General features: G+C 49.9%; 2 protein-coding genes across 4 annotated transcripts; both read right to left on the bottom strand.

Moving 5' to 3' along the window:
• Window positions 1–85: 85 nt before the first annotated feature.
• SYCE2 (synaptonemal complex central element protein 2) lies at window positions 86–11,050 on the bottom strand. 2 transcript variants are annotated; one of them, XM_059732272.1, is made up of 5 exons: window positions 9,578–11,050; window positions 8,343–8,467; window positions 7,424–7,542; window positions 4,740–4,950; window positions 86–2,760 (listed from the first exon to the last, which is right to left on the bottom strand). In XM_059732272.1, the coding sequence occupies exons 3-5, from the start codon at window positions 7,534–7,536 to the stop codon at window positions 2,566–2,568; spliced, it is 519 nt and encodes a 172-aa protein (XP_059588255.1). In that variant the 5' UTR covers window positions 7,537–7,542; window positions 8,343–8,467; window positions 9,578–11,050; the 3' UTR covers window positions 86–2,565. The 2 variants fall into 2 exon arrangements, with proteins under 2 accessions (XP_059588255.1, XP_059588256.1); XM_059732273.1 differs by having other exon boundaries at window positions 10,683–11,050.
• A 5,698-nt stretch (window positions 11,051–16,748) lies between these two features.
• FARSA (phenylalanyl-tRNA synthetase subunit alpha) lies at window positions 16,749–22,034 on the bottom strand. 2 transcript variants are annotated; one of them, XM_014594512.3, is made up of 13 exons: window positions 21,840–22,034; window positions 20,970–21,107; window positions 20,240–20,338; window positions 20,005–20,123; window positions 19,570–19,662; window positions 19,150–19,278; window positions 18,540–18,655; window positions 18,330–18,414; window positions 18,136–18,253; window positions 17,873–18,041; window positions 17,610–17,687; window positions 17,374–17,488; window positions 16,749–17,151 (listed from the first exon to the last, which is right to left on the bottom strand). In XM_014594512.3, exons 1-13 carry the CDS (start codon window positions 22,008–22,010, stop codon window positions 17,046–17,048), a joined length of 1,536 nt encoding a protein of 511 aa, XP_014449998.1. In that variant the 5' UTR covers window positions 22,011–22,034; the 3' UTR covers window positions 16,749–17,045. The 2 variants fall into 2 exon arrangements, with proteins under 2 accessions (XP_014449998.1, XP_006262374.1); XM_006262312.4 differs by having other exon boundaries at window positions 18,136–18,235; window positions 21,840–22,033.
• Between the last annotated feature and the right edge of the window lie 1,142 nt (window positions 22,035–23,176).

Here is a 23,176-nt window from a genome sequence, read left to right as displayed (position 1 = left end):
CTGCTCGCAAGGTTAAAGTTTTCCAAGCCAAAGGCTGCTGCCATTACAGTGAAGCTGCTGTCACACAGGATTTAATTGCTCTTCAGTTTGTTTCTGTGATTGTTGTGTAATGTGCAGCAAGATTTACCCACGAATCTCAGTGGCTGATTTTAACTTTTTTCCCCCTCCCAAGCTTGGGAAGCCAAAATAAGTTCTCCCTTTGCCTTCAGCTTGGGTAAAGGATCTAATGCTATCAAGAAAACAGGCCCAATAACACCCCTGTTATTGTTTTTTTGGGGGGGGGTTTTGCTTGTTTGTTTGTTTGTTTTTTGATTGCTGTATTTGGGGGGGTATGTGAGAAGACACTGGAGACACTTTTATCAAGTGGATGATGCACAATGAGTTTGTAAGGAAGGATTGGCTTGGTTGGCTGTTTGCTCCTTGATGGCACAATGCAACAGCTTTCTGGGATCAGCTGCAAGGATCTGCAATGGTTCCTTTTTTTTTTTTTTTTGTTTAGTTCCATTGGATGCCAAAGCTCACCTAAAACTTGCTCCGTGGATCTGGACTGATGTGATAGTGGAGAGCTTCCCTCTCTTTATAGCCCTGGTTTTGCATTAGTTATCCCAAGAACTCAGTGCACACTCAGTGCCATGCCTGCCCCGCCCCCCCAAGAGGTTGCTATCATTTTCTGTGTGGGCACAAGCCCACAGACCCCTAGCTATACTAAACAGGCCTTCTCTTCACTGGACCATGCTAAGAGGCACATCTCTGTACACTGCCTGTGGGACTTATCAAATCCATACAACAGAGCAGCTGAGCTTGGGAAGCCTGGCACCATCTGCTGCTGGGACTTTAATTCCTAGCTATCACTGAGTTACCACTTGGCTTTGGGCTAGTTGCTTCTTATTTCTATGCCTCATTTTTCTCATGATGTCAGAGGAGGTCAAGGAGTCTTGAAGCTCTTTGAGGGCTGCAGAAGCAAGGATCCATCACTACAAATTCCTCTTGGTAGCCCTTAGCTGAGTGCTGCTGGTTTGAGGCTCCTTCGGTTTTTTAGATTAATAAATTTTAAAACATACAGTAAAAGAAAAACAAAAGTTATGCGTCTTGCTTTCTCAGTTGTGGTCACTGTTGATCCAACTAGATAGAATATGAGCTGCCCAGTTATGTTTCACGGGCCCCAGACTGCTTGCTGTCCTGGAAACCCACTCTTTTTTTTTTGTATTGCAAAACAAGCAAATGCCCCAGCAGCAGGTTGTGTTTCAAGTTTTGTACCCCTTACTGAAGGGAAATTTCCTGAATTTTAGACAACTGGTATTTCTGACTGTCAGTTCTGGAGTAAAACATAGGCCTGGTGAATGGTGAGTAGATGAACACAGATTAAGATTTACAGAAACAGGTGCATTGGCAGATAAGATTCCAAGGGAAGGAGTTCACATGGGCAGGTGCATTGACCTGTGACTACAGGCAGGACCAGATTCTCAAGTGCCCAGCTTCCAGCCTCTCAGGTATTCTTGAAAATCTGGTCTGTGCTGGTGCTTATATGAAATGGAAATTAGCCCGAGATCCGCTGTAATATTGAGGGGATCAGACAGCTGAGCCAGCCATTGCTTGAAAGCTTAACTGCCAGGGTAGAGTCTCCTGAATCAATGCATCAGCTCTGAGTTCTAGGAACTCAGAACGGGAAAATTACTACTGCTCTGACTGGGAGGAAGAGGACAGGAGGCATTATGAAATCTACCTCTTATCTCTCCTTCTGTTACTAGTTTTTTTCCATTCGTTGTAGGTAGGGCTATTAACAAAACATGTTACTTTTTCAACCCCTCTGTCTGTTAGGGTCTCTCTCTGCTCTTGTGGTTGAGAACAGGCAGAGCTTATGGGAAACAGCTATTTAAAATCTGTTCTCCTGTGTAAAAAAACAAACCACCCCAAAATTAAATTTTTGTTTTCTTTGCTGTTTTAAACTACACTGGGTTTTTTTCCATATTGCTACGTAACAATTAGAGATAACAAAATGGGCAAATTGCTGAATGAGACCAAGCAAAAATGTAGCATTGGCGAAACCTTTTACCAAATGCCTTACACTAACATGCCATAAGAGGGTTACACGTCTTCTGCACAGAGCTGGCTAGAGATTGCCTGCAAACACATTGGAGAAAAAACATGCCAAAAAAGCAGCAGGGTGTAGAAATTTGCTAGCAGCTGTTCAGCTCTTGTGCAGTCCTAGTCTATCTTCAGAATGTTTTAATTATAACCGCCACCCTGTACATGAGGCAGTTTGCACTCCTTAAGGCTGAATCTTCCCAACATGTTCCTTTAACCCACCTGGTTCTAACATGCCACTCATTAGAACATGGAAGTACAAGAGGTTGTTGTGACCTTAAAGATCAAATTAGTGGCAACAGGCTGGAGGAAGGGGCCTTATCAGCTCAGTATCGCCCTTGTTCCATTTGCACAGGGGGAGCAGATGTGAGGTGGGTTTGGCTGTTAACTCCTTCCCTGGTTTTTATGGAAGGCTTTGGCTCCAGCTGGCTCTTTTTGGCTGTTGGTCTCTTCCCCCAACCCTTTCCCCCTCCTCTATTCTCACATCTCAGGCTGAATGCACAAGTCCTTATAAGCTGCCTCCACAGCGTGGCAGACTTGCCTGAGCTCAGCTCCGATCTGGCTGATCCTTCCCATTGCGTCCGAGAGCTCCTGGAGCTTATCCTGCATTAGCTTGTTATGGAGATCGTAAATGAGAAACATCATTTCTTCCAGCTTCTCTGCCAATGTCGAGACCTTTCAGAGTACAAGGGAAAACATGGCTTAGGAACAAAATTGGACAGGGGAAGAGCCAAGGGGCTGACTGTGAGAGGTCTAACACCTGCCATGAGCAAGAGGAGGCAGTGATTTGATTTGCAGGGGGGCTTGGCCGTTTGGGGCCAGGGCTGGATATAATCCTGAAAGCGATCTCACCTGAGATTTTTAGGTGAAGCGGAGTAAATGTAAATACCTGTTGCAAGGGCCCATTGCAGACAGGCTTCTAGACTGACCTGAGCTAGTATTGTAATTCCTTTATGTGGGCCTGCGCTCTATTCCTAGCTGTCCTGGGATTAAAGTGCCTAATTGACATAAGGCACATCCACACTGCAGTCACAGAAGAGGCAGGGTTAATTAGCTCAAGCAGAGTTCCATGCTGCCAGGCCTGGGCTAGTACAACCCCCATGCCCCCTTCCCAGGTTGCATATCTGCACTGTGCTGCTATGACTCTGGTGTGTGGCTGAACCTTGGATACTTTGGGCCAATCCACCCACTACCTCCCATCTTTGGGCCCCTCCACAGCGTTAAAGTGGGACAGCTTTCTGCACATCTGGCACATGCGATGGTCAGATATGCTGATCCATTGATATGCAAGACCAAGACTGATAGGTTTTGTGTGAAGGGTACAAGCTGTCAGCTGGGGCATGTAATCCCTTTCTGTGTCAGCTGGGAATGGAACAAAGCTTTTGGGGAGCGGCAGAGTGTGCAATCCAACAGCATTTAGGTAATAAAAGTTTGGCAAAGCCTGGAGAAGAAGCTCAGCTGCTGATTTCCATCATGTTTCAGTAGGGAAGGAGGTGTCTAGACACAACCTTAACTCTCACTCAATAGGGCCAAGTGGTTGTTCAGTTTGCATAAGAATAATAGTGACAAGGGGCGTGTGTGTATTAATTACACATTAGATCGTGTAGCTAATTTTTACCTCTGCGCTGCATTATTTCTCCTTTATGCTTAAGCAGAGGATGGTCCCAAGTATCTTACTTTATTGTCTCTAAGGCACAGAGGACACTAAGCCTGGTGATCCATGACTAATGCAGTTAGAATAATATGATTAAAATATATTAAATAAACAGTCTGTGACTGCATAATCTTTAACTTTGCATGTGCAGCAGGGATGGGAGGAGATTAGGCAGGCTGGGGATGAAATGGGGGTTGCTGTTCTGCACAGGGATTTATTTCGGGGTCTCTGAGCCATGATGTTGGGATTTTGCTGCTGTTTGCAGATCATGAAAGCTGTTTTGCATTTAAAACAAGTTGGCTCTTTCAGACTGAGTTGCTCTGACAGGGAGAACTGGGGAAGAGGGGACAGAAAAGCCAAGTGGGTTCCCTCTTAACAACCTTCTTTCTTGTTGAGACCACCTGTTCCCCTCAACTGTTCAGCTCAGTCTAGCTGCAAATGTCCCAAGCAATGAAGATCAATGGGCCTTCCTCACACAGCTCTAGGCACAGTAATGAGAGGGTTCAAACATTCTTTCCTGCCTAGCCCCATGCTCCATGGATCTGCACAGGAAGCAGTGGTCTTGTTGGGGAGAGTATGTCACCCTCTTTGGTCTCATGCACATTAAAAGGAAAAGGCAACATAGTGTCAAGATGCCTTACCTTTCTCCCCCTTTAAGAAGGATCTCCAGGCATCTGTTGTCAGGAGTAGTTATAGTAACGCTCCAGTATGTGTGGGGGATTAGGGAGGAGGTGGCATTATGGGAAACCCTAAGATCTACTCAGGTTGTGATCCCCTGGGATCTCTGGTTGCTATTTTACAGGCAAGAGTGAACTCCCTATGCCCCAAAAGATGGGATGACACAAGGGAATTCTCCCTACCCCCACACATCTCCTCTGGATTTTGTATCATAAGAGAGGACAGACAATCCAGGATAGGAATGGAGAATTTTCTTTCTCGCAGAGGTTGAAAATGCTTCTCTTCACCAAACTAAAACAGCTCCTCCCAGACCATTATTCACCTTCAGCAGGAGGCTCTCCCTGAAATTGCTCATGACCGTATGGTCCTTCTTTCGGTTCTCATTAATCTTATCAATCAGCTGCTGTGTCCTCTTCTGCAGGTTTTCAATGTTTGCATCCAGGGCTGCAAGGTAATTGGATGATTTGCCATCCAGGGCAGCCATAGCAGTGTCGGCACCAGGGTAGGTAGGAGAAGCAGGGGGAGGTTCTTTCCTGGATTTACATGTAAATAAGAAAATAAATAAAGCCAGGTTTGTATTCAGCTTCAATGTGGAGGCAAAAATCTGCCTGAGGTGGAGATGTGGATCATCTTTGCTTCCCAAGGAGGCAGCTACTCCCTTCTGTCTCAAGCAGGGGTAGAATTTGTCAGCTTTATAAAAGAAACATAGTAGTGACTCTAAGAAACTCAGTACAGGATTCTCTCAGTTCAGGAGGTACTTTGCCACTGTTCTGCATCCCAACCACTGCTCTCATCCTCTCCTCACAATTACTGACACCTGATAATTTGTCACTACTGGGGAATTCCCCTTGCGGTGGCAAATTAATCAGAGATGACTGTGGAAAGACACAGGACTGCAAGAACTGAAGAGAGGACTCTTGCTCTGTTGAAAGGGGGGAAGGTAGACAGAGGTGGTATTGGACCTGGCTGGGGCAGAAAGGGAGAGAGGCTGAGGAACAAGGAGGAAAATTTACTGGACAGAGCATGAAGTTAGGATGCTGGAGACCTTAACTCAGCCACTGACTGACTTCTATGGGTGACAGTTGCTTCATTTTCCCCAGCGTCTCAGTTCCCACCTTGGAGAACAGGGATAATGCTTCCCACTCTTACATAGGTGGTATCAGGATAACAATCAATGATTGGAAAGCATTTATATACTCAGAGGAAGCAGAGTGGTCAGAAGCAGCCTGATTTTTACCTTGCTTATGTCAATGTTCATCCATTAGAATCACTAGAGTTATGTTGCTTTACACCAGGGGATTATTGACCAGAAGGGCCAGGCAAAAGTGAGTCACAAAATGAGCCAAGGAGCAGAGGTAACTAAGTCAGGCTGAGGCATTTGTACTCCTTCAGCTGTTTTATGATATTTGAACAGGAAAATGACTACCCCTCCTGATATGTCAGTTCACAGCCACAGGCAATGGGTATGAACCTGCCACGGCAATTAAACAAACAAAGAAAAATGACAAAGTGTGCAGCCAAAATATTTCTGCAAAAGGCAGAACCCAGAGGAAACCTTTGCTGGCTATTCTGTTAATTTTTCTCTTGAGGGAATCTTAGGCTTTTCCATTTGTTGATCCAATAATAAAGCAGCTTATTAACCAGAATGCTAATTTATCAAAGACTTGACAGCTTCTGTGTTGGCTAATTATTTTTAATAAAGAAAATGCAGAGTCCCTGCTGACTCGCTTGTTTGTTAAACTATTTCTACAGTGCTAGCAAAATTGGCACCTAATTCTATTTGATGGAAAATAAATGGCACGCAGGATGAGCCTACTCGGATTTCAAACCAGCATTCTTGCTTAGAATCAGGCTTCTGGATGCATTATCACCAGAGCCTGTGATGCTCTGCATAGCTCAGGGTCTTTGCCCAGGTCTTGAGGCTACAAGTAAGGGCTGTAGTGTCAAAAGCTCCTCAACCTTTCACCTTCCATGTCTTGGCCTTTGTAGTGGAGGAAGGGGCTAAGTAAACCCTGCCATCTGCTGAGGGGAAGTCATGACGAGCAGTTCAATGGCAGAATAGAAAGCCAGAGAACCTGTGGCTGATTAGCTCAGTACTCCTGTACATGACAATGCATAAACAACATATGTGCCAGGTGGCATTTTGTCTGCACTCCCCCTGAATACATGGGACATATGCAGCTACGGTAAGAGAAGCCGTGTGTTCCAACAGATTGGACACCGCTCTGGGTGCCTAGAGACTTGGGTTCTAACCTAATAAGCTAATTATGGGAAAAGATGACAAGCAGTTCAGCTGCTATGGTAATGGGGGCTATTTAAACACTATCGATAGGAAGTGAAAGAGAAGCAGTTGCATTTGTGAACCTCTCTGCAGGTGTCTCTCACGGATGCTGCAAGTGCTGGAGCAATATAGGAATCCCACTATACCAGCATGGTACGGGACTCCTAATGTGGAAGCAGTTATACTGGGAATCTTCTGCTTTCTCTTAAATCAGCTCACTAATCATTGAATTATGTCACCTCCACCCCACCACCTTCATTATAAGTATGGCATGAGAGAGTAAATTATAAGGGGTAAATTCTTATGAACTTTCCCCATGGCCTTCAGGATTTTATAGGCCTCTATCCTACCCCCATTCCTGTTTAGCCAGAAATTGACATCTAAAGTGCCTGCCCTGTGCTACACTCATGGGCCCCACAGCTAACTTCCTAACGTGATTGATTTAATGCTGTGGTGACAAATAGTTTCCATACCCAACTGTTAGTCATTAGTAGATTTAGTCCTGTTTGAGGTTGCAAAAATCATTGCAATGAATGTTATGGAATTTGAACAACCTGGTTATTCCTAATTATAGGATATACTAAAAAAAATACACGTCCCCCTTGGTTCTCCCTTTGGAAGGTTTCAGTCGAAATATCTGTGGTCCCAGTTACAAGCACTTATGACTAAAGATGCAGCAGTTTTTGTTGCTTTCTTGGAAAATATTAGACTGGAAAAATCCCTACCTTGATGGGCACTCACTAGAGAATTCATCTCTCTCCAAGGTAGCAAAGAACAGGCTGTCAGGTATAGCTAGCTCCTGTGCTGGCTCCTCATTTTCACCTTCCTGATTAGACATAGTAACCTTTCAAAATAAAACACAAATTTTAAGCATGCTGAATGTATCCGGAGGTGCACCACAACCCAGGACATGTACATGCAGCTAACTTATGACCCTGCTCAGGTCATGTCCACTGTGTCTTGTCAATATAGATGACATGCTCTTTAGGCAGGACCTGTCACATAATTAAAGTTTGTGCAGCACCTTAAGCATTACATCAGATCCAGTGTTTAAATCAAATAAAGAGTTTTAAATACACTGAGTAGAGCTGGTCAGCATTTATTTTTAGACAAAATTTTTTTTTGCCAGTAAATTCTACCCAGTCAGAATTGAACATTCCCATGAGACATGTGCTTAATTTGTTTGTTTGTTTGTTTGTTTTTTTTTGGGGGGGAAGAAAATAAAAGTTTTGAAAATGTCAAAGCATTTCATTCAAGAAACCTGGCCATTTTTCATTTTTAAATTACATTTTTTGGTCATTTTTATTTTGCATTTAATATTTTAATTAGGAATGGTAGACACTGAAACAAGACATTTCAACGTGTGTTGTAAGGAAATGTTTGGACTGATTCAACATTATTTTTCTCTGATTTTCAATTTGTGAAAAAAGTGAAGGATTTTTGACCTTTCCACTCAATTCTGAACAAGGGAAAAAAAAGTAAAAATCATGAATTTGTTTGGAGAGTCAGGAAGTTCACTCCCTGGTTCTCTCTGACAGCAAGCTTGTTTCTCTTTTACACAAGTTTTACATGAATTTATATTCACTGGGATCATTCCCAATGTACCTAAACTGTACATTGTACCTACAGGGTGGCCAAACTTACCGCTTTTATCTATGAATTGATTTTGCTAGGGGAGTTTTAAGTAGTCTGTGTTTTGTGAGGAACTTCGCAGGACAAGCTTTTTTGATTCAGATATACATTTCAGAGCTTCTGAGATGAAGTTTTAACTAACATACAAATAAAACACCCACAGTAAAAAAAACAACAACATTACTTTTGTGTTTATTGGATAAACATCAGCAAAACACCAATAATGGTTCATATGGACTTCACCCTTCCTAGTGCCATCTGTTTATACACGTGACGTCCCTACTCCCTAGCTTGTATGCAACACTGGGTTGTGCTGGGTTTGTTAAAATCCACCATAACTACTCAGTAGTAGGAAAGTCTTAACATTTCTATGGGACAATTGATATAGAAGATAGTATTCAAAACCTTGTATGCATGTACAGTTTCACATTGTAAAATGCTATTTAAAAATTCCTTGTCACAGCAAATATCACATATATGTTATTTTTTCTGGAGCATTGGGATTTACAATAATTGGGAAAGAAAACAAAGGAAAGAAAGGAGGGGTGAATATTCAAGTACTATAAAATTATGATACATATTGTATCAAGACACAATAAAACAGTACATGTTTATAGTAGGCTATCTTTTTGTAGCTAAATATTTGCTGATTTGTATAGTAAATACTTGTCTCATCTAAAACTTCCACCTAATGCCAGATGTAGGTGTGTAAATTGCACAAAAACTAAACCAGGATTTGAAAACAGACATACCAAGTTTAAACTGTCCTGTGAGAAACTTTTAAACTTATAATCAATATTAAAGTAGATCCCATGTAGAGAAGAATTTGGAAAGTAGCTGGGGAAAAAAAGCACCTGATAGTGCATATAAAGAGAAAGCCACTCAAATCACCCTCATCTACAGAGAACATGAAAATGGCTAAAACTCAGTTCTGATAAATGACATTTATAAACACCCACAAATGGAAGGTCTCCCCATATTTTTAACTTGCAATGAAAACAGTTTTAAGTTTAAAGAGAACAAATCAAATGAACAGAAAGCCACTGCAATTCTTACTATGAAATAATATCTATCTGTCACTATCTTTACTTAGCAGTACATCTAGACTAAATGCACTTAGATGGCAAAGGTTATAAGGCAAATAATATTTCAGATGTTTTTGTTATGTGTATACACACAATGCTGGAATAGAAATATTACTATTACTAATACTAAATGGTCAGGAATCGAATGACAAAACTAGTTACCAGGGGTTGTAAGCGTGGCTTTGTGTTCCTAGACTAAAATCTTCAAAACACTGTAGACATTAATGTGTAAAAAAAATAAAATAAAAAGAAAGATAAGTGAGTTTAACTATTGTAATTATTTTTGCATTAAAACTATTATTTACTAGGCCAAAATGCTGCAGGAAGCTAGTCATCACCAGTCCTTTTAATCTGCCCCTATCTGGTATCCTCCAGGCCTTAAAACTAGTTAGTTGGAAAAAAAACAAAACCCTCACTTTAGGATTGCTAATGCTCATATTATTTGGAGTTTTTCTTAAAAGCCTCAGCTTCTGGAGTCACGGGATTACATAAGACACTCAGTTCTGCTTTAAAACTTTATTTCTAGCCCTCATGGTTAAGTGGAAAAGCTTAAAAGACAATCTTCAATGTAAACCTTATTGTTTAAAATCTCATTTCCTCCCCTAAACAAGTCTCATTTTCAGGGTAATTGGTCTGGCTGTATTTAGGGTGGCAATACTCTGCTTATTCTATTCCATTCAGTTTTAAAAGTAAAGTGGATCTACGAGAAAGATTTCCTCACAGTCCAAGAAAAGTCCCCAAGAGAAGTTTGACCCAGTCTGACTTGAGATGGTGAGTATTAATAAACATGTTCAATTTGATTAGAGGAGACAGCTCAGTGGATGTGGGATCCCACCATTGTTAAAGTAACTCTTTCATTGAATTCTGGAGGAGCTTGATCTTGGATATGAGTGAAGGGGCTCCGGCGTCAATCCCAAATGAGCATGGATCCCATATTAGGCTCATAGGAAGGGGAGATTTGTGCCTGGAGTGCCCTGCATCAGGGCTAACAGTGGAGGGAACGGACGCCGTGGCTTGGCATGTCATGTCCCTGTACCAGGGCTCCCAGGCTGCTAGAAGGGGTCACACAAGGAATCCCACAAAAGTGAGGGGCCAACCCTATGGGGTGACCCCAGATGGAGCCCCACAATTTGGTCCCATTAGGAAACCCCTATAAATGTATGGCCAGCCCCATGGGGATGGCGGGACTGTTTCACGGCTCACAGGGGGACCCCAGACTGTCCCCCCATCACTGAAGGGTGTCAGAGCAGAGGGCAGGCACCCTCACCCCTCACAGCTTTTCCCACCATTTTCCCTCCCCTCAGCCAGCACCATCAGAGATGAGGCAGGTGGGCAGGTTCATCTTTGCTAAATGACACCTGCATCAGCCAACTGGTGTGTGCCCTGCTCTCAGCTCCTCCAATGAGAGGCCCCAAAGGGGGAAGGTCAGATGTGGGCTAGAAATATGGGGGAGGGGATAAAAATGAAGGGGGCAGACCAGGGAGGAGGGACAGAAATGGGAGGAGGCAGGGGACAAAAATGTGGGGGATGAAGGCAGGGCAAAGGGGGACAGAAATAGGGGGCAGGATGGGCTGATATGGGGTGGCAGGAGGATGGCAGAAATGGGGGGCGGGTCCAGATTGGGCTGAGGGGCAGAAATGGGCAGAATGGGCTGAGGGGCAGAAATGGAGGTCCAGGTTGAGGTGAGGAGCAGAAAGAGTGGGGCAGAGTGGAGTAAGAGCGGCAGAAATGGGAAATCCTGATAGGGCTGGGTGAGAGCAGAGGCTCTCTGAGGGAAGGCATCATCCAGAAAATAAGGCAGCAAGAGCCTCTGATTCTCAGTAACTGGTCTCCAAATCCTCTGTAGCCAAAGCAAACCTGCCTCCGGCCAACAAGGTTGTTGTCTGCCTTCCTAAAAGGGGAAGAACATCTTGCATTCAAAAGTCGGTCTATCCCAATGCCATAGATGGTTCAGCAAAACAGATCACCCTGAAAAATCCTTGCCTCCCTCCCACCTAGAGTTGCCAACCCTCTAGGATTGCCCTGGAGTCTCCAGGAATTGAATGTAAATCCCCAGGAGATGCTGAGTGTTACCAGGAGATAAATCATAGGACTTTCATAAAAATAGATATCAGATGTTGAATCTGATTTATACAGTAGTCAAGTGGGTTTTTAAAATGTAATAGTAAAGTTCATTTGCTTTCCTGGTGTAAAGTCTATGTACTATAATCCATAACTGATATATATATATATATAGGCACATTTGCATTGTATGTTGCTGGTATGTTGGCTTTTTGGAAACCTCCCAATATAGTTTCAAACAGAGTTGGCAACCCTACTCCCAACATAGACATTTCCTTCTCCCCTATCTGTAATGCAGCTCCCCCCTCCCCAATCTTTGGCTTACTTAATTTCTGGATGAAAAAAGGACATCAAACAAGAAAGTTGCAGCAAATACCTATTTTTACAGGTTTGGGATGGAGAGAACTTCAGTCAAAGCCAAAAACACTCCTACACAATCCCACCCATTAAGGACTTGTGAATAGTCTTGGATTAGAGTGACATCACAGGCTAGTTCTTCCAGCCTGTGTTATTTTTACTCTTGTTATCCATTAGGGCTTGGAATAGCAGCATCTTCCACCTCATATAACATGGGACTTGGTGTGTTTGTGTTGATTTTTTTTTGAGACGACTTAAGAGTGAGTAAAGGCACTGCGTTGACATGGAACTAGAAAGCAGCTGATCCTCAGCTCCTTGCTCTCCTGCCTCCCTAGAAAGGCATCTTCTATATCTCAATGCTTCCTGACAGTTGAAGGACAGCAGAAAAAAAGCCTATTCTAGACAGCTATAACAAGCATTTTGCATCACTGAAGGCACCACTTTTGTGTCTAGACCACACTGTATCAGCCCAGATCCATCCTCCACCCTTTCTGGTCTCAGCCTGGGCACTCAAAATGTAGCCCCCCCACACCCAAACATGAATGAAAAAGGCTGTTTGGAGGCACCCTAGATCCACTGCTCCCACGATTACAAATGTGGTTCAGCAGATGTTTTATTTCCCATGGGCTCAGTGCACCAGGGCTGTTTCCTTGCCTGTGAGAGGATCAAGAGAATCTTCTGGGAGCTTGGCATCAATGCTGGGAGCAGCAGGGTGCTATTTATAACAGTGGAGGTGCCAGTGTCTGACATCCCAGCTTCTCACCTTGTCACCTGAATGCTGTTAGCACCAGCTTTGACAGCTGCCCTCGAACTAGAGGCTGGTTTGCTTGCAATTCAGGTTGCCAGACTCTGATGGAATCCAGGCCTGTCTGATCAACAAGTACATAGGTTTCTGGCTGATGGGGCAGGAGGCTTGTTTCCTCTCTCCTTCTGCCCCAGGGCTTTGTCTGACATTGCTCTAGTTTTACACTGGTAGCAGGGGGAGGGAAAAGCAAAACTATGATTAATACAAAGGGGGCTTTTTGACTGAGTTGCTGGACACATTAACCCTATCCCCCCAGCCATTCCCTCTGGCTCTTTAGCATCTCTGACTCTCAGCCAACGTGTCTCTGTTGGTGTCATCAAATCCCCACTGCTCCCCTCTCCCTCCATCCTGCCATCTTCATGGCAGTTAAGCTGATGCCATGGGAGCTGTGGCAATGTGAACTGTGCGCAGCTGTTACCAGCTCCTTTGGTTGTGCTCCAAACACCTGTGGGCCCCCATCTCTGCAAGTCCTGATATGGGCTCCAATCCCAAGCTCCAGCCCCCTGCTTCATGCCGTGAGACTGACTTCACTTCACCTGGACAGCATCAAGTAGAGGCTGGTGCCTTTTGCCAGGATGGCTCCAAGCTGCCTGGCTTCCTGCACAGAACACCCTGATACTGCATTCAGTGTTTTACACCAGCTCCCTGTGCCTGGCACTGATGCTGGCTCATTAACACCTTGCTCTTCATGCTTCCAGCTCTTGTTTTTTTGTGAGCAGATGAATAGAAGGCAGGAGACTGTTCCCTGGGCTCAGCCCACTGAGAAGAGTTTTCTGCTGTTACCACTTAACAGCACTGGCCTCATGAATGCCTCTAGCTACATCTTCTTACTTTAGTGTCCTATATTAAAAGGAGACAGACTCCTGTTACTGCTACTAACTCCTGGACATAGCATTTAGCTTAAATCTGTGCTTCCAGCCTCAAGCACCATCCAAAACAAAGTGGTTAAGGCTGGAGGAGGTAGATCCTGTGTTGAGTTCTAGCCTTCTAATGACCCCCGGAGACAGGACACAGACTCATCATCAGAAGACAAGTATGAAATGTTGACCCTGCCACCACCCTAGTCAACTAGACCCCAATCCCTCCTGCAGCCAGAACCCAGGAGTCCTTACACCCAGCCCTATCTTGCTCTTCATCTCAATTCCCAGGGGGGTGAGGAGCATGAATAACAAAGCCAGGAGCTCCCTAGTGCTGCAGTCTCTCTGCTCTTGCCACTGGGTGCATCTCAGTTTTATGTTAGATCCATCTGCTTGCCTGTCCCAGAGGCAGGTACAGGCCAGAGCCAGAAACAGAACCTAGGCATCTGGACTCTCAGCCTCTCCCCTCCTGTCAAATTAACCCTCTCAGAGCTGGAGGTAAAACCTTGGAGTCCTGACTCCTGTCTCCCTTTGCTCTTAATATTTTACTTCACTCCCCTCCTGGATCCAGGCAAGGAACCCAGGTGTCCTGATTCCCAACCTCTCCATGCCCTGCCTACTAGCCCGTACTCCCCTCCCAGAGCTAGGGAGAGAACCAGGGTGTCCTGACTTCCAGCCCTTATAGCCTCAGACTCTTCTCATCCTTAGGGCTGCATCTAGCCTTTCCCCGCTCTCAATTCCCAAGTTCCTCTGTAAAGCCAATCAACCCCAGCCCCGGCTGTGACATCACACAAGTGGGAGGAGCCCTTTTTTAATTCTCACCTCCAGCTGTGAGTCTCTAATTGTTCCAGATGGTGGCAGGGCTTGCTACACCATGGGCCGGCTGAAGTTGGGTTTGCTTCCAGATCCCAGCCCCTCTCCAGGGCCTAGCAACCACGCTGGAGCAGATGCACCATCCAGTAAGGGGACAGTTGGACTTCAGGCAGCCCAGGTGAGGAGATGGGGGTGGGGGATCAGAGAGGGAAAGGATTCCTTAGAGGTTGGATGCCAGGACTCCTGGGTTCTGACCCTGTCTGAGGCAGGCACATAGTGGAGTCAAGGGTCCCACCTCTGCCTTTACACTCCTCCTGTTTTGACTCTCCAGCTGTAGAAAGTTTCTCTCTCCCTTTTCCCTTCCAAAATGATCCCTCTGGGTGCCATTGCTGCCTCCTCACCCATCCCTCTGCCCTGCTCTCCTGAGACCTGGCAGGACACAGGAGGATGGGGGGGGGGGGGGAAGCATGGTGTCCCTTCTTAAGCCCCTTAAACCTCGGGCTTCTTCATCGGTTCTGTACCCAGAGTGCTGTGCCCCTCATACAATTCAGTCAAGCCCTGGACTGTTCCTGTGGGCACTGTGCCCCCCGCCCCCCCCCCCCCCCCCCCACTGTCCCCAGCTCCCGCCTGGGGGTGAGAATCGTCTGGGTAGGTGATAGCCCTAGACCGAAGGTCCTTTCAGTGAAGCACAGAGAAGGCCCATGTACTGGCTGTGACAGTAGCAGGGCCCTGCTAGACTCTCACTTGCTCCTGGCAGAGCAGGGGAGAGAACCCAGGTAGCCTGGTCCTCACCTACTAGACCAGACTCCTCTTTCACAACTGGGAAGAGAACCCAGGCATCTTAGCCCTTGCCCTCTCCCCCACCCCTGGATCTTACCTAGTAGACTAGACCCTCTTTACAGCTGGAGAGAGAACCCAGGTGTCCTGACCATCCACCTGGGGTCATATTTGGGGCTCACTCCCCCCCTGCCTCTGGAATCCTGATGCTTGGGGAAGAATGAAAGCAGTTTAGGTCAGCCTGCCCACCTCAAGTTCCCCCCCCTTGCTTCAGTTTCCCTTGCTTGTGCTGCAGACAGCCCAGTCTATATTGTTGGCAGCTGGGCTCCAGGACATGGAAGCAGCATCCGAGGTCCAGCCCACGAACCTGACTGGCACCCACCGCACAGATCCAGCAGAGCTCCTGTCCCCTCATGCCACATCCCATGAGAGTCCTCTGCCCAGCGACTCACCAACCCCACTCCGCAACCTCACACCTCTGCCCAAGGCCGTGCTCTACCTGCTCATGGCTGCCCTGGTGGTGGTGGTCATGGCTTATGCCATCGTGGGACACCTACTAAAAGACCTGCTGCGTGACCTCGTTGGTGAGCCTGGAATGGGGCAAGGCAGGGAGGGAGGAGGGCTCCTACTCAAGTGCTTCTCCTGAATGAGAAAAGCACCTTGTTAGCCTTGAAGTGGAAGGGGAGGCAGGAGAAATCCCTGTTCTCCCCATCTCTACATGGGCTTTGCTTGGGAGCCCAGCCCTGGGGGACATTTCTGGCAGCAGCTTGGCCCCACATGAGCTCTGCTTGAAAGGGGGGGGGGGGGGGGGGGAAGCCAGAGCAATACAGGGAAGCACTGCCTTTGGGCAGAAAAGCAGGTCCATGAACCCCAGCTTTCACCATGCCCATTTCCCTGTACATTTTCCTGGGGGCTCCCCCTGGGTCCATGAGCCACAGCACAGCTCTCAACACCCTCCCATCTGCCCCAGATGGCCTGCTGGGACCGCAGCCCAACCCGCCGAACAAGGACAGTGAAGGGGAGGCCGCAGCCCTGCACCCACGAGGGCCCTGTGCTGCTCCCAGCCCTATGGCCTGTGGTCCTGGGGATGTGCGGGTTGCCCTGGAGGAGGCCACATAGGGCAAGACCCACATGGGACCATGCTGGCTTGAGGGGCTGGGACTCAATGCTCATGACAGACAATGCCCCAGGGCAGGTGAGGTCCCCCCACCTTCATGCGGGGGAGCTCATGCCCTGCTGTCACCTCCTCCTCCAGCCACTCAAGCCTCAGCCTGTGAGGCTGGCTTGGATCCCCTGGGTGAACAGACTTGCCCCCTATCTACCACCCCCTCCTCAACCTGAGGGGCATCTCTGAGCATGGGGGCAGCTGGGTAGAATGGGGGGTAGTGGGGTGGAAGAAGGGAGGTCTCCAGCACTGTTAGGACCCAGAAGCAGTTTTTGTACAATAAAAGCTTGATTTCAAGATGGACCCAGCAGTAACTGTGTCACCTCAAATCACAGGCATCCCCCACCCCATACTTTGGCCCCCTTCCTGCAGCAGGACTGGAAAGGATCAGGGCAAAAAGACCTGACCCTGCAAGAAAAAATAAAACCCAGATGCTCTGCTTCCTGCACCCACAGAACTGCCTGCTCCTGCCCTGTCCAGCCACCTAGAGACACCAGACCCAGACATGATGTTTTATTGGGGGAGTTGAGCAGCTGATTCCACCCCCCTTCCATGTATGCCCAGTTTCCCACCCTGACACGGGCCAGGCTATAGCATTGCCCACAGCGGCAGCTCTGCCATAGCCCCTGCTGTACTCCCGCTAGCCAGAGCCCTCCCAGGAGCTGAACTAGAACCAGGCAGGGGGCTCCACTGCTCTCTGAGAGAGGGCATCCTTGTCATTTGTAGGGATGGGCTGCAGGGTATCAGCCCAGGGGATGCAAATAAATAGTAGGGGGAGGTCAGAGGATCCTGGTGCTAGGAGTCGAGGCGGCAGAGGGGTGAGTCGTAGACCATCTGCAGGTTCACCTTGTGCCCGACCAGCTCACGGATGTTGTTGATCCCGTATTTGATCATAGTGGGTCTGGAGGGGAGACGGGCATCAGGGTGGGCACAGACCAGGCACTATCCAGCTCCACTAGGGCTCCTCTTCCCCAATTCCCAGCTGCTCCTAGCCCTGCCAGGGCCCCGTCATTCCCTACCCAGAACCCCTGCCTCCCCAGTGCCCCTCACTCCCAACCTACAGCCCAGGCCCCCCCCCGCCCCATTCCCTCTCTCTCTGCCAGGGCCCAGCCCCCATACTCACCGCTCCAAAGACAGGCCCCAGGCAATGACGGAAACACCCTCAGGCAGCCCCATGGGCAGCAGCATCTCCGGGCGGAAGATGCCAGAGTTCCCAACCTCCACCCATTTCTTGAGCCCTGGAGGAAGAGTAGGGGGCTACATTAGTTCTGCTGTACCACTGCCCACCCCCATGAATAGGGCTACGGGGAGGTGCCTCCAGCAGTGGGGTCGCCACCCTCCCAAAGGGCAGTTTCTCACCTTGGTGGTAGCTGAACACCTCCATGCTGGGTTCCGTGTAGGGATTGTAGGCTGGCTTGAAACGCAGCTGAGCAAGTCCTGCAGGGGTGGGGGGGCGAGACCACAGGTGCCACCCTGGGCTCCACAGGCATACTCAGACTGGGGCCCTGGCACATTCCACTTCCACCCTGCCTGGGCCCTCTGCTCAGCCCTGCAGGTGCCAAGGATCCTAGATGCACCCCCACCCTCCCCCACAAGGCTCCTGCCCCCGCCCCCTGGCTCACCCAGCTTGGTGAAGAACTCTTGTAGGGTGCCCATTAGGTCACCCAGGGTTAGGCCATAGTCAGCCACAACGCCCTCGATCTGGTGGAACTCAGCAAGGTGGGTGGCATCCAGCGTCTCGTTGCGGAAGACCCGGTCGATGGAGAAGTATTTGGCAGGCATAAACTTCTCCTTTTGGGGGGAAAGTGTGTCAATCATGGCCAGGCTCCTCCCAAGCCTGCACCCCCTCCCCCCCCCCTCCCCAGATGCTGGGGGTTGACCCCACCTGGTGGGCAAGGTGGTAGAGCATGCGGGCACTGACAGCCGTAGTGTGGGTCCGCAGGATGTTCTTCCGCGCCTCCTCCAGCTTCCAGTCATACTTGTACCTGCAGGGGACAGGGGGGCTGAGTCCCAGTGAGCAAGGGGTGGGGCAGGTCCTGGCTCAGCAGTGTCCCTGGCCAGCTAGGAGAGGACACTCACCCCTGTGACCCATAGCCTCCCTGTGAGTGGACCCGCTTCACGCGCTGCAGGTACTCCATGGGGAACTCGGTAGCTTCAGCAGGATCTGGGGGGGATGACACGCACAGGGGTGAGGGATGACAGAGGGCCCCCACCCCCAGCTCTGAGCCCTTCACTGCTTCAGGGCACACCCTATAGAGTAAGGGACCCCAGGACTGGGGGGGCACTGACCCAGCAGGAAGAAGGTGTCGTGCTCATCACGTGCTGGGTGCTGTTGCGGCTGGAACAGGGCATCGAAGTTCCAGAACGAGCTCTCAATAAAGTTATTGGTCGGCATCTCCGTGAAGCTGGTGGGAAAATGGGGGAAAAGGATGGTCAGCAGGGTTGGGGTACAACTTGCCCTCCACTTCCACAGAGTTGGGGAGAGAACCCAGGTACCCGGGCTCCCAGTCCCCACAACTCTAACCCTCCACCCCCTCCAAGACCCCAGATAGAACCCAGACAGGCTCCCAGGCCCCCTGCTTTAAATGCCCCAGCCCACCTAAACCCTGAATAGACCCTAAGTGTCCTGGATCCTAGTCTCCCTGCTCTATCCCCTGCCCCAGACCCGAGATAGAACTTGAATATCGAGGTTCCCAGCTTTTCTGCTCTAGCACCTTTCCCCCTAATCCTGCTTCCTTCCCAGACCTCAGATAGAACCCAGGTATCTGGGCATCCAGCCTTGGAAGGCAGGACAAAAGGGAGCCCCCCCACAGCCCTGGACTGTCAGTGGCAAACCCCACTGTGCCCCAGTGCTTTAGAAGGCTTAAGGATGACTTCTCCCACCCCCGGCAACACTCACCCCATCTCTAGGAAGATCTGCCGGAACTGAGTGCGCACCTTGAGCAGTGGGTGCAGGTGCCCGCTGTTGGGGGGCAGCCCCAGTGCTGCAAAGTTGTACGCTTTGAAGCTCAGGTTGTGCCAGGACCCGCTATGATGAAGAAGGGTGGGGGTGGAGGCATCAGGGCTGGTGGCAAGCCCTTCCCACCCCACCAAAATGCAGCCATTTCTGGGGCAGGGGGTAGCAGCACATAAGAGTAAGATCATTGAAATAGGAACTGTGGGATTGCCCAGGTCTATAGGCTGGACCAGACCACAGGAAACATGGACTTCTAATCTCAGCAGGACTTGAACCCATGGCTCTGCCAGGTGCATGGAGTGGGCAGAACCCCTTCTATGCCAGGCTCTGGGGCCAGGGGAGAAAGGGGGGTTCGGGGCTTACCTGGCGATCATCTCAGGAGTCAACTCTGTCTCCTGCTTGGCAAGCCTGGTGCTAAAGGCACTGCCTTTCCGGATCCAGTAGCTCTTCAGGGTCCTGGAAAAGGAGGTGAAAATGGGGTTACAGGGAGCCCACTGGTCTTCAGCTCCTAGCATCCACTGCTGTCCCTCACTAATGTGGCAAACTGGGAAGGGCAGCTCAACAAGCTACATGGCAAAGGAAAGCTCCAGCTGGGCAGAGGGCTGGGAGGGGCCAAGGGCAGCATCTGAACCCCACTGGACAGGGGAGCAAAGGGGGGCCTGTGGGTGCTCAGCATGGCAGAGAACAGAAGCAGCAGGTGCTGCCTCCCAGTGGTGAGAAGAGATCAGTGCAGCCCTGACTGCTCGATGCAAGATAGGAGGGTGGAAGGGGAGGATCTTGGGAACAGGACACACTCACACTTCCACCAGCAGTTTCCTCTTCCTCAGCTCATTCCGTTCCTTCTGATCCAGGCTCTCGGCCTTGCCCCGCTGCACCTGCTCCAGCTTTTCCCGCACAGAGTCTTCCACATTCTCCACCTACAGGGGAGGAAGGCTGGGGTCAAAGGTGCAGCCTAGGAGTTACAGTACCCGTCCTGTGCTCAAGGCAGGAGGCAACTGCTCTGTGAGGGACCCCCCAGGTAAGGGCCACTCACAGCACGGAAGATGCGGGGTCCCCCCTCAGCCGCCTTGTCCAGCCGTATCCACTTGTTGGACATGGCCTTGCTGAAGCCGACCTTCGCACTGGGAAGTGCCTGCAGAGACACAGAGGGGCAAGGAGTCAGGGCAGAGCCAGATAGGGGGAGCCAGGACCCTCCCAGCGGGTTAGATGGTAGGAGGGGAAGCCAGCTGCCTGCCAGTGACTCACAAGCACTTGCCTGTGCTTCACAATCTAGGTGTCCCTCTCCCCATCAAGGTTCTGTTAATTTTATGAATAGGGAAACTGAAGCACAAAGAAAGACAGAAATGGGAAAGAGACCCTGAAGCCCTGACCCCCAGTCCTGCCATGCTCTGCTGACCAGAGTCCATTTGGCTTCCAGAAGGAAGAGCATAACCCAAGTGTCTGGGCTTCCAACACCCCCAACCAGATACCATCCCCCCTCAGAGCTACGAAAAGAACCCAGGTGTCCAGGCTCCCAGCTTCCCCTGCTCTCAACCACCCCTTGCAGAACTGGGAAGCAAACCCATGTGTCCATCTTTCCAACCCCTGTAGTCATACTATTGTACTATGCCACATTCCCCTTCCTGATGCAAGTCAAATCAGACATCCTAACCATAAGACCATGAAAAATCCAATGTTTTGACACAGAAAACACCAAAAAGGCTACACAGAAGAAACCAAAAGGGAGCTGAGAGGAGAAAGGAATAGAGGAAGGGGAACCTCACCATAAGCTGGCTCTGGGGCAGCCCCTCAGGCGGGATGCTATTGAAGACGTGCACCTCATGGCTCCCATCCTGCACGATCTCCGTCCCCTCAGCCGTCAGCTCCCAGTGCTTGGATGACCGCTGCTCAGCCTCAATGACCTGCAGGGGGTGGGGATGGGGGCTGGGTCCCAGCCAGAGGCCTCAGGAGAAGCTCCACAAGCCCCAGAACAGCTAACATGCCCCATGGAGTCCCACTGGGAAGCACAAGATGCCACCCCTCTCTGCTTCTGGGCCCTGGCACTCCTGCTTGCAGCACCTATGCGCCTCTGGTGCTTGGCCTTAGGCAGCAGGCTCTTGGGGCTCACTGCAGCCCAAGAAACAAGCCTGAGGGCTCCCAGCCTGAGGTGTAACATGATCCAGACCTCAGGGACAGGGACCAGCAAGACACTGAGATTGGGAAGGGGGAGACTCTCCATTACTGGATATGCTTGAGGACAAGCTAGATGCAGGGGGGCGGGGGAGGGAGGAGTAGTGGACAGGGAACTAGAAGCAGGCGTTGGGGGTCACAGCTCCTTTGGGGCCCCTCCAGCCCACGGTCCTCATGGTCATACAACAGAGCTACCACAGCCCAGGGCCGGGGCTGGCTGGGACCCACATGTCCCAGCTCAGAAAGGGGAAGCCAGGACAGACCTCCCATGGACTTTTACACCACATCACTCCCCTGACAGCGCCAGCCAGCCCCCCATAGCCACCCTGCCCCACCATGGGCTCCTTCCCATCAACCCCAGAGCGGAGGGAAATGGAGAGAGAGAGGGACCCGCCCCACAGCCTAACCCCCCACACCCTCCGAAGTACTTCCCAAAGCCCCGCCCCTGCTGCCAGTCCCCCAACCTCGCCCAGCGCCTGCAGGCTCTTCACGGCTCCCACAAGCAGCTGGTGGTCCAGGCCCAGCGCGGCGGCCGCCTCCAGGCTGCAGAGCCCGTCGTCGTCGTCACCCGCTCCGTCCAGACGCTGCAATAGCAGCTCGGCCACGCCGGCCCCATCCGCCATGGTGGGCGACATAGCGGCGGAAGGGAGGGAACGGAAGTAGCAGCTTCTCACCCCGGAAGAGAGCCGCCCTAGCTGATTTCCGGAGGAAGTGGGGTGTTCTCCTTTGGGCGGTGTCAGCCATGTTCAGTGTGGCAAGGAAGGCGGCGGTACGTCCCCAGCGTGGTAGGAGAAGGTTGGATCAAGTTATGTTCGGGGCGTAGGAGCCATAGCGGCGCCATGTAGAGCGTGGCATGAGAAACGAGGGCAAAGCACGGTGGTGGAGGAAGGGAGAAGGGAGAGGCACGTGACCGGCGCCATCTTGGGAGTGGCGGAAAGGCTCAGGGTTTCCATGCAGCCACCCGAAGTGTTGCACACCGTTCCCGGCCGCCGCCATATTGGGTGTGGCGCACGTTGAGCGGCAACGGGGCAGCCGTTTTAAATTGGCGCAACCCCAGCCCCGCCCTTGAGGCCACAATCCCAGATATTTGGCGGGGGTGGAGCTGCCCAGAGATGGTTCCCGGCTCCCTTTCCTGAAGGGGTCCCAAGAACTCCCAAAGTGATACAGTTCAGCAGTGAAAGGTTAGCTGATGTTTGGTTACTATGGCAGCTGGCCCCTCCTACACACCCAGGGTGTGCACGTGGCATAAAAGCAAGTGTAGGCCTTCACCCCAGTAACAGGGCAGGGATCAATGGCCTGTCCTGGTGCCTGTATAAATCCTTTCACCAAACAGCTGAGAGCATGAGGTGTTAGGTTGCCATGACAGTAGGCCTCTTCTGCAGGTGAGAGACACCCAGAGAATATCAGGCAGTCAACTGTCTGTCACCATGGTGACAGGGTTAGGGGACTGACACGTAGGAATGGATCAAGCACCAGGAGGACAGTGTGCAGCACCTAGTTACTGTAGTGATGATCCTGGGATAGGCACCTTGGGTGCTATGAGAGGGTATGACATCATACAGGTGCTCTTGAAACACCTGACACTTCTGATGGAGAAGGGGTGGCTTATTCATGTGCCAGCCAAGGCAGCCACGGAGCTGACAACAGATCAGAACAGGGCCAGCTTCAGGACTCAGTAAGTCAAGGAAGTGTTGGATTTAATCCTTGATCTTTCTTTTCTCATCTCAGGGCTGTCTGGGGCCATCACATGACACAGCTGAGGGTTCCTCTGCCGCTACAATGGCTAGAGAGTTATTTTTCC

The sequence above is a fragment of the Alligator mississippiensis genome, chromosome 8 (genome assembly GCF_030867095.1).
Source record: "Alligator mississippiensis isolate rAllMis1 chromosome 8, rAllMis1, whole genome shotgun sequence".
In the NCBI taxonomy this organism is placed as follows: domain Eukaryota; kingdom Metazoa; phylum Chordata; order Crocodylia; family Alligatoridae; genus Alligator; species Alligator mississippiensis.
Note: the sequence above shows the minus strand (reverse complement) of the source record. Positions and strands in the feature narration are given on the sequence as shown.

Bases quoted from the DNA above. Each gene is read 5' to 3' on its own strand.
- SYCE2 (XM_059732272.1), bottom strand. From the start codon at position 7,536: ATGTCTAATCAGGAAGGTGAAAATGAGGAGCCAGCACAGGAGCTAGCT. The intron at 4,951-7,423 runs GTAGGGATTTTT...ATGTAAATCCAG, and splicing joins TCTAGTGAGTGCCCATCAAG to GAAAGAACCTCCCCCTGCTT. The intron at 2,761-4,739 runs GTGAATAATGGT...GTACTCTGAAAG, and splicing joins GGGAGAGCCTCCTGCTGAAG to GTCTCGACATTGGCAGAGAA.
- FARSA (XM_014594512.3), bottom strand. From the start codon at position 22,010: ATGTCGCCCACCATGGCGGATGGGGCCGGCGTGGCCGAGCTGCTATTG. The intron at 18,254-18,329 runs GTGAGTGTCCTC...ACTGGGACTCAG, and splicing joins GGAGGCTATGGGTCACAGGG to CCCCCCTGTCCCCTGCAGGT. The intron at 17,688-17,872 runs GTGAGCCAGGGG...CCACCCCTGCAG, and splicing joins AGAGTTCTTCACCAAGCTGG to GACTTGCTCAGCTGCGTTTC.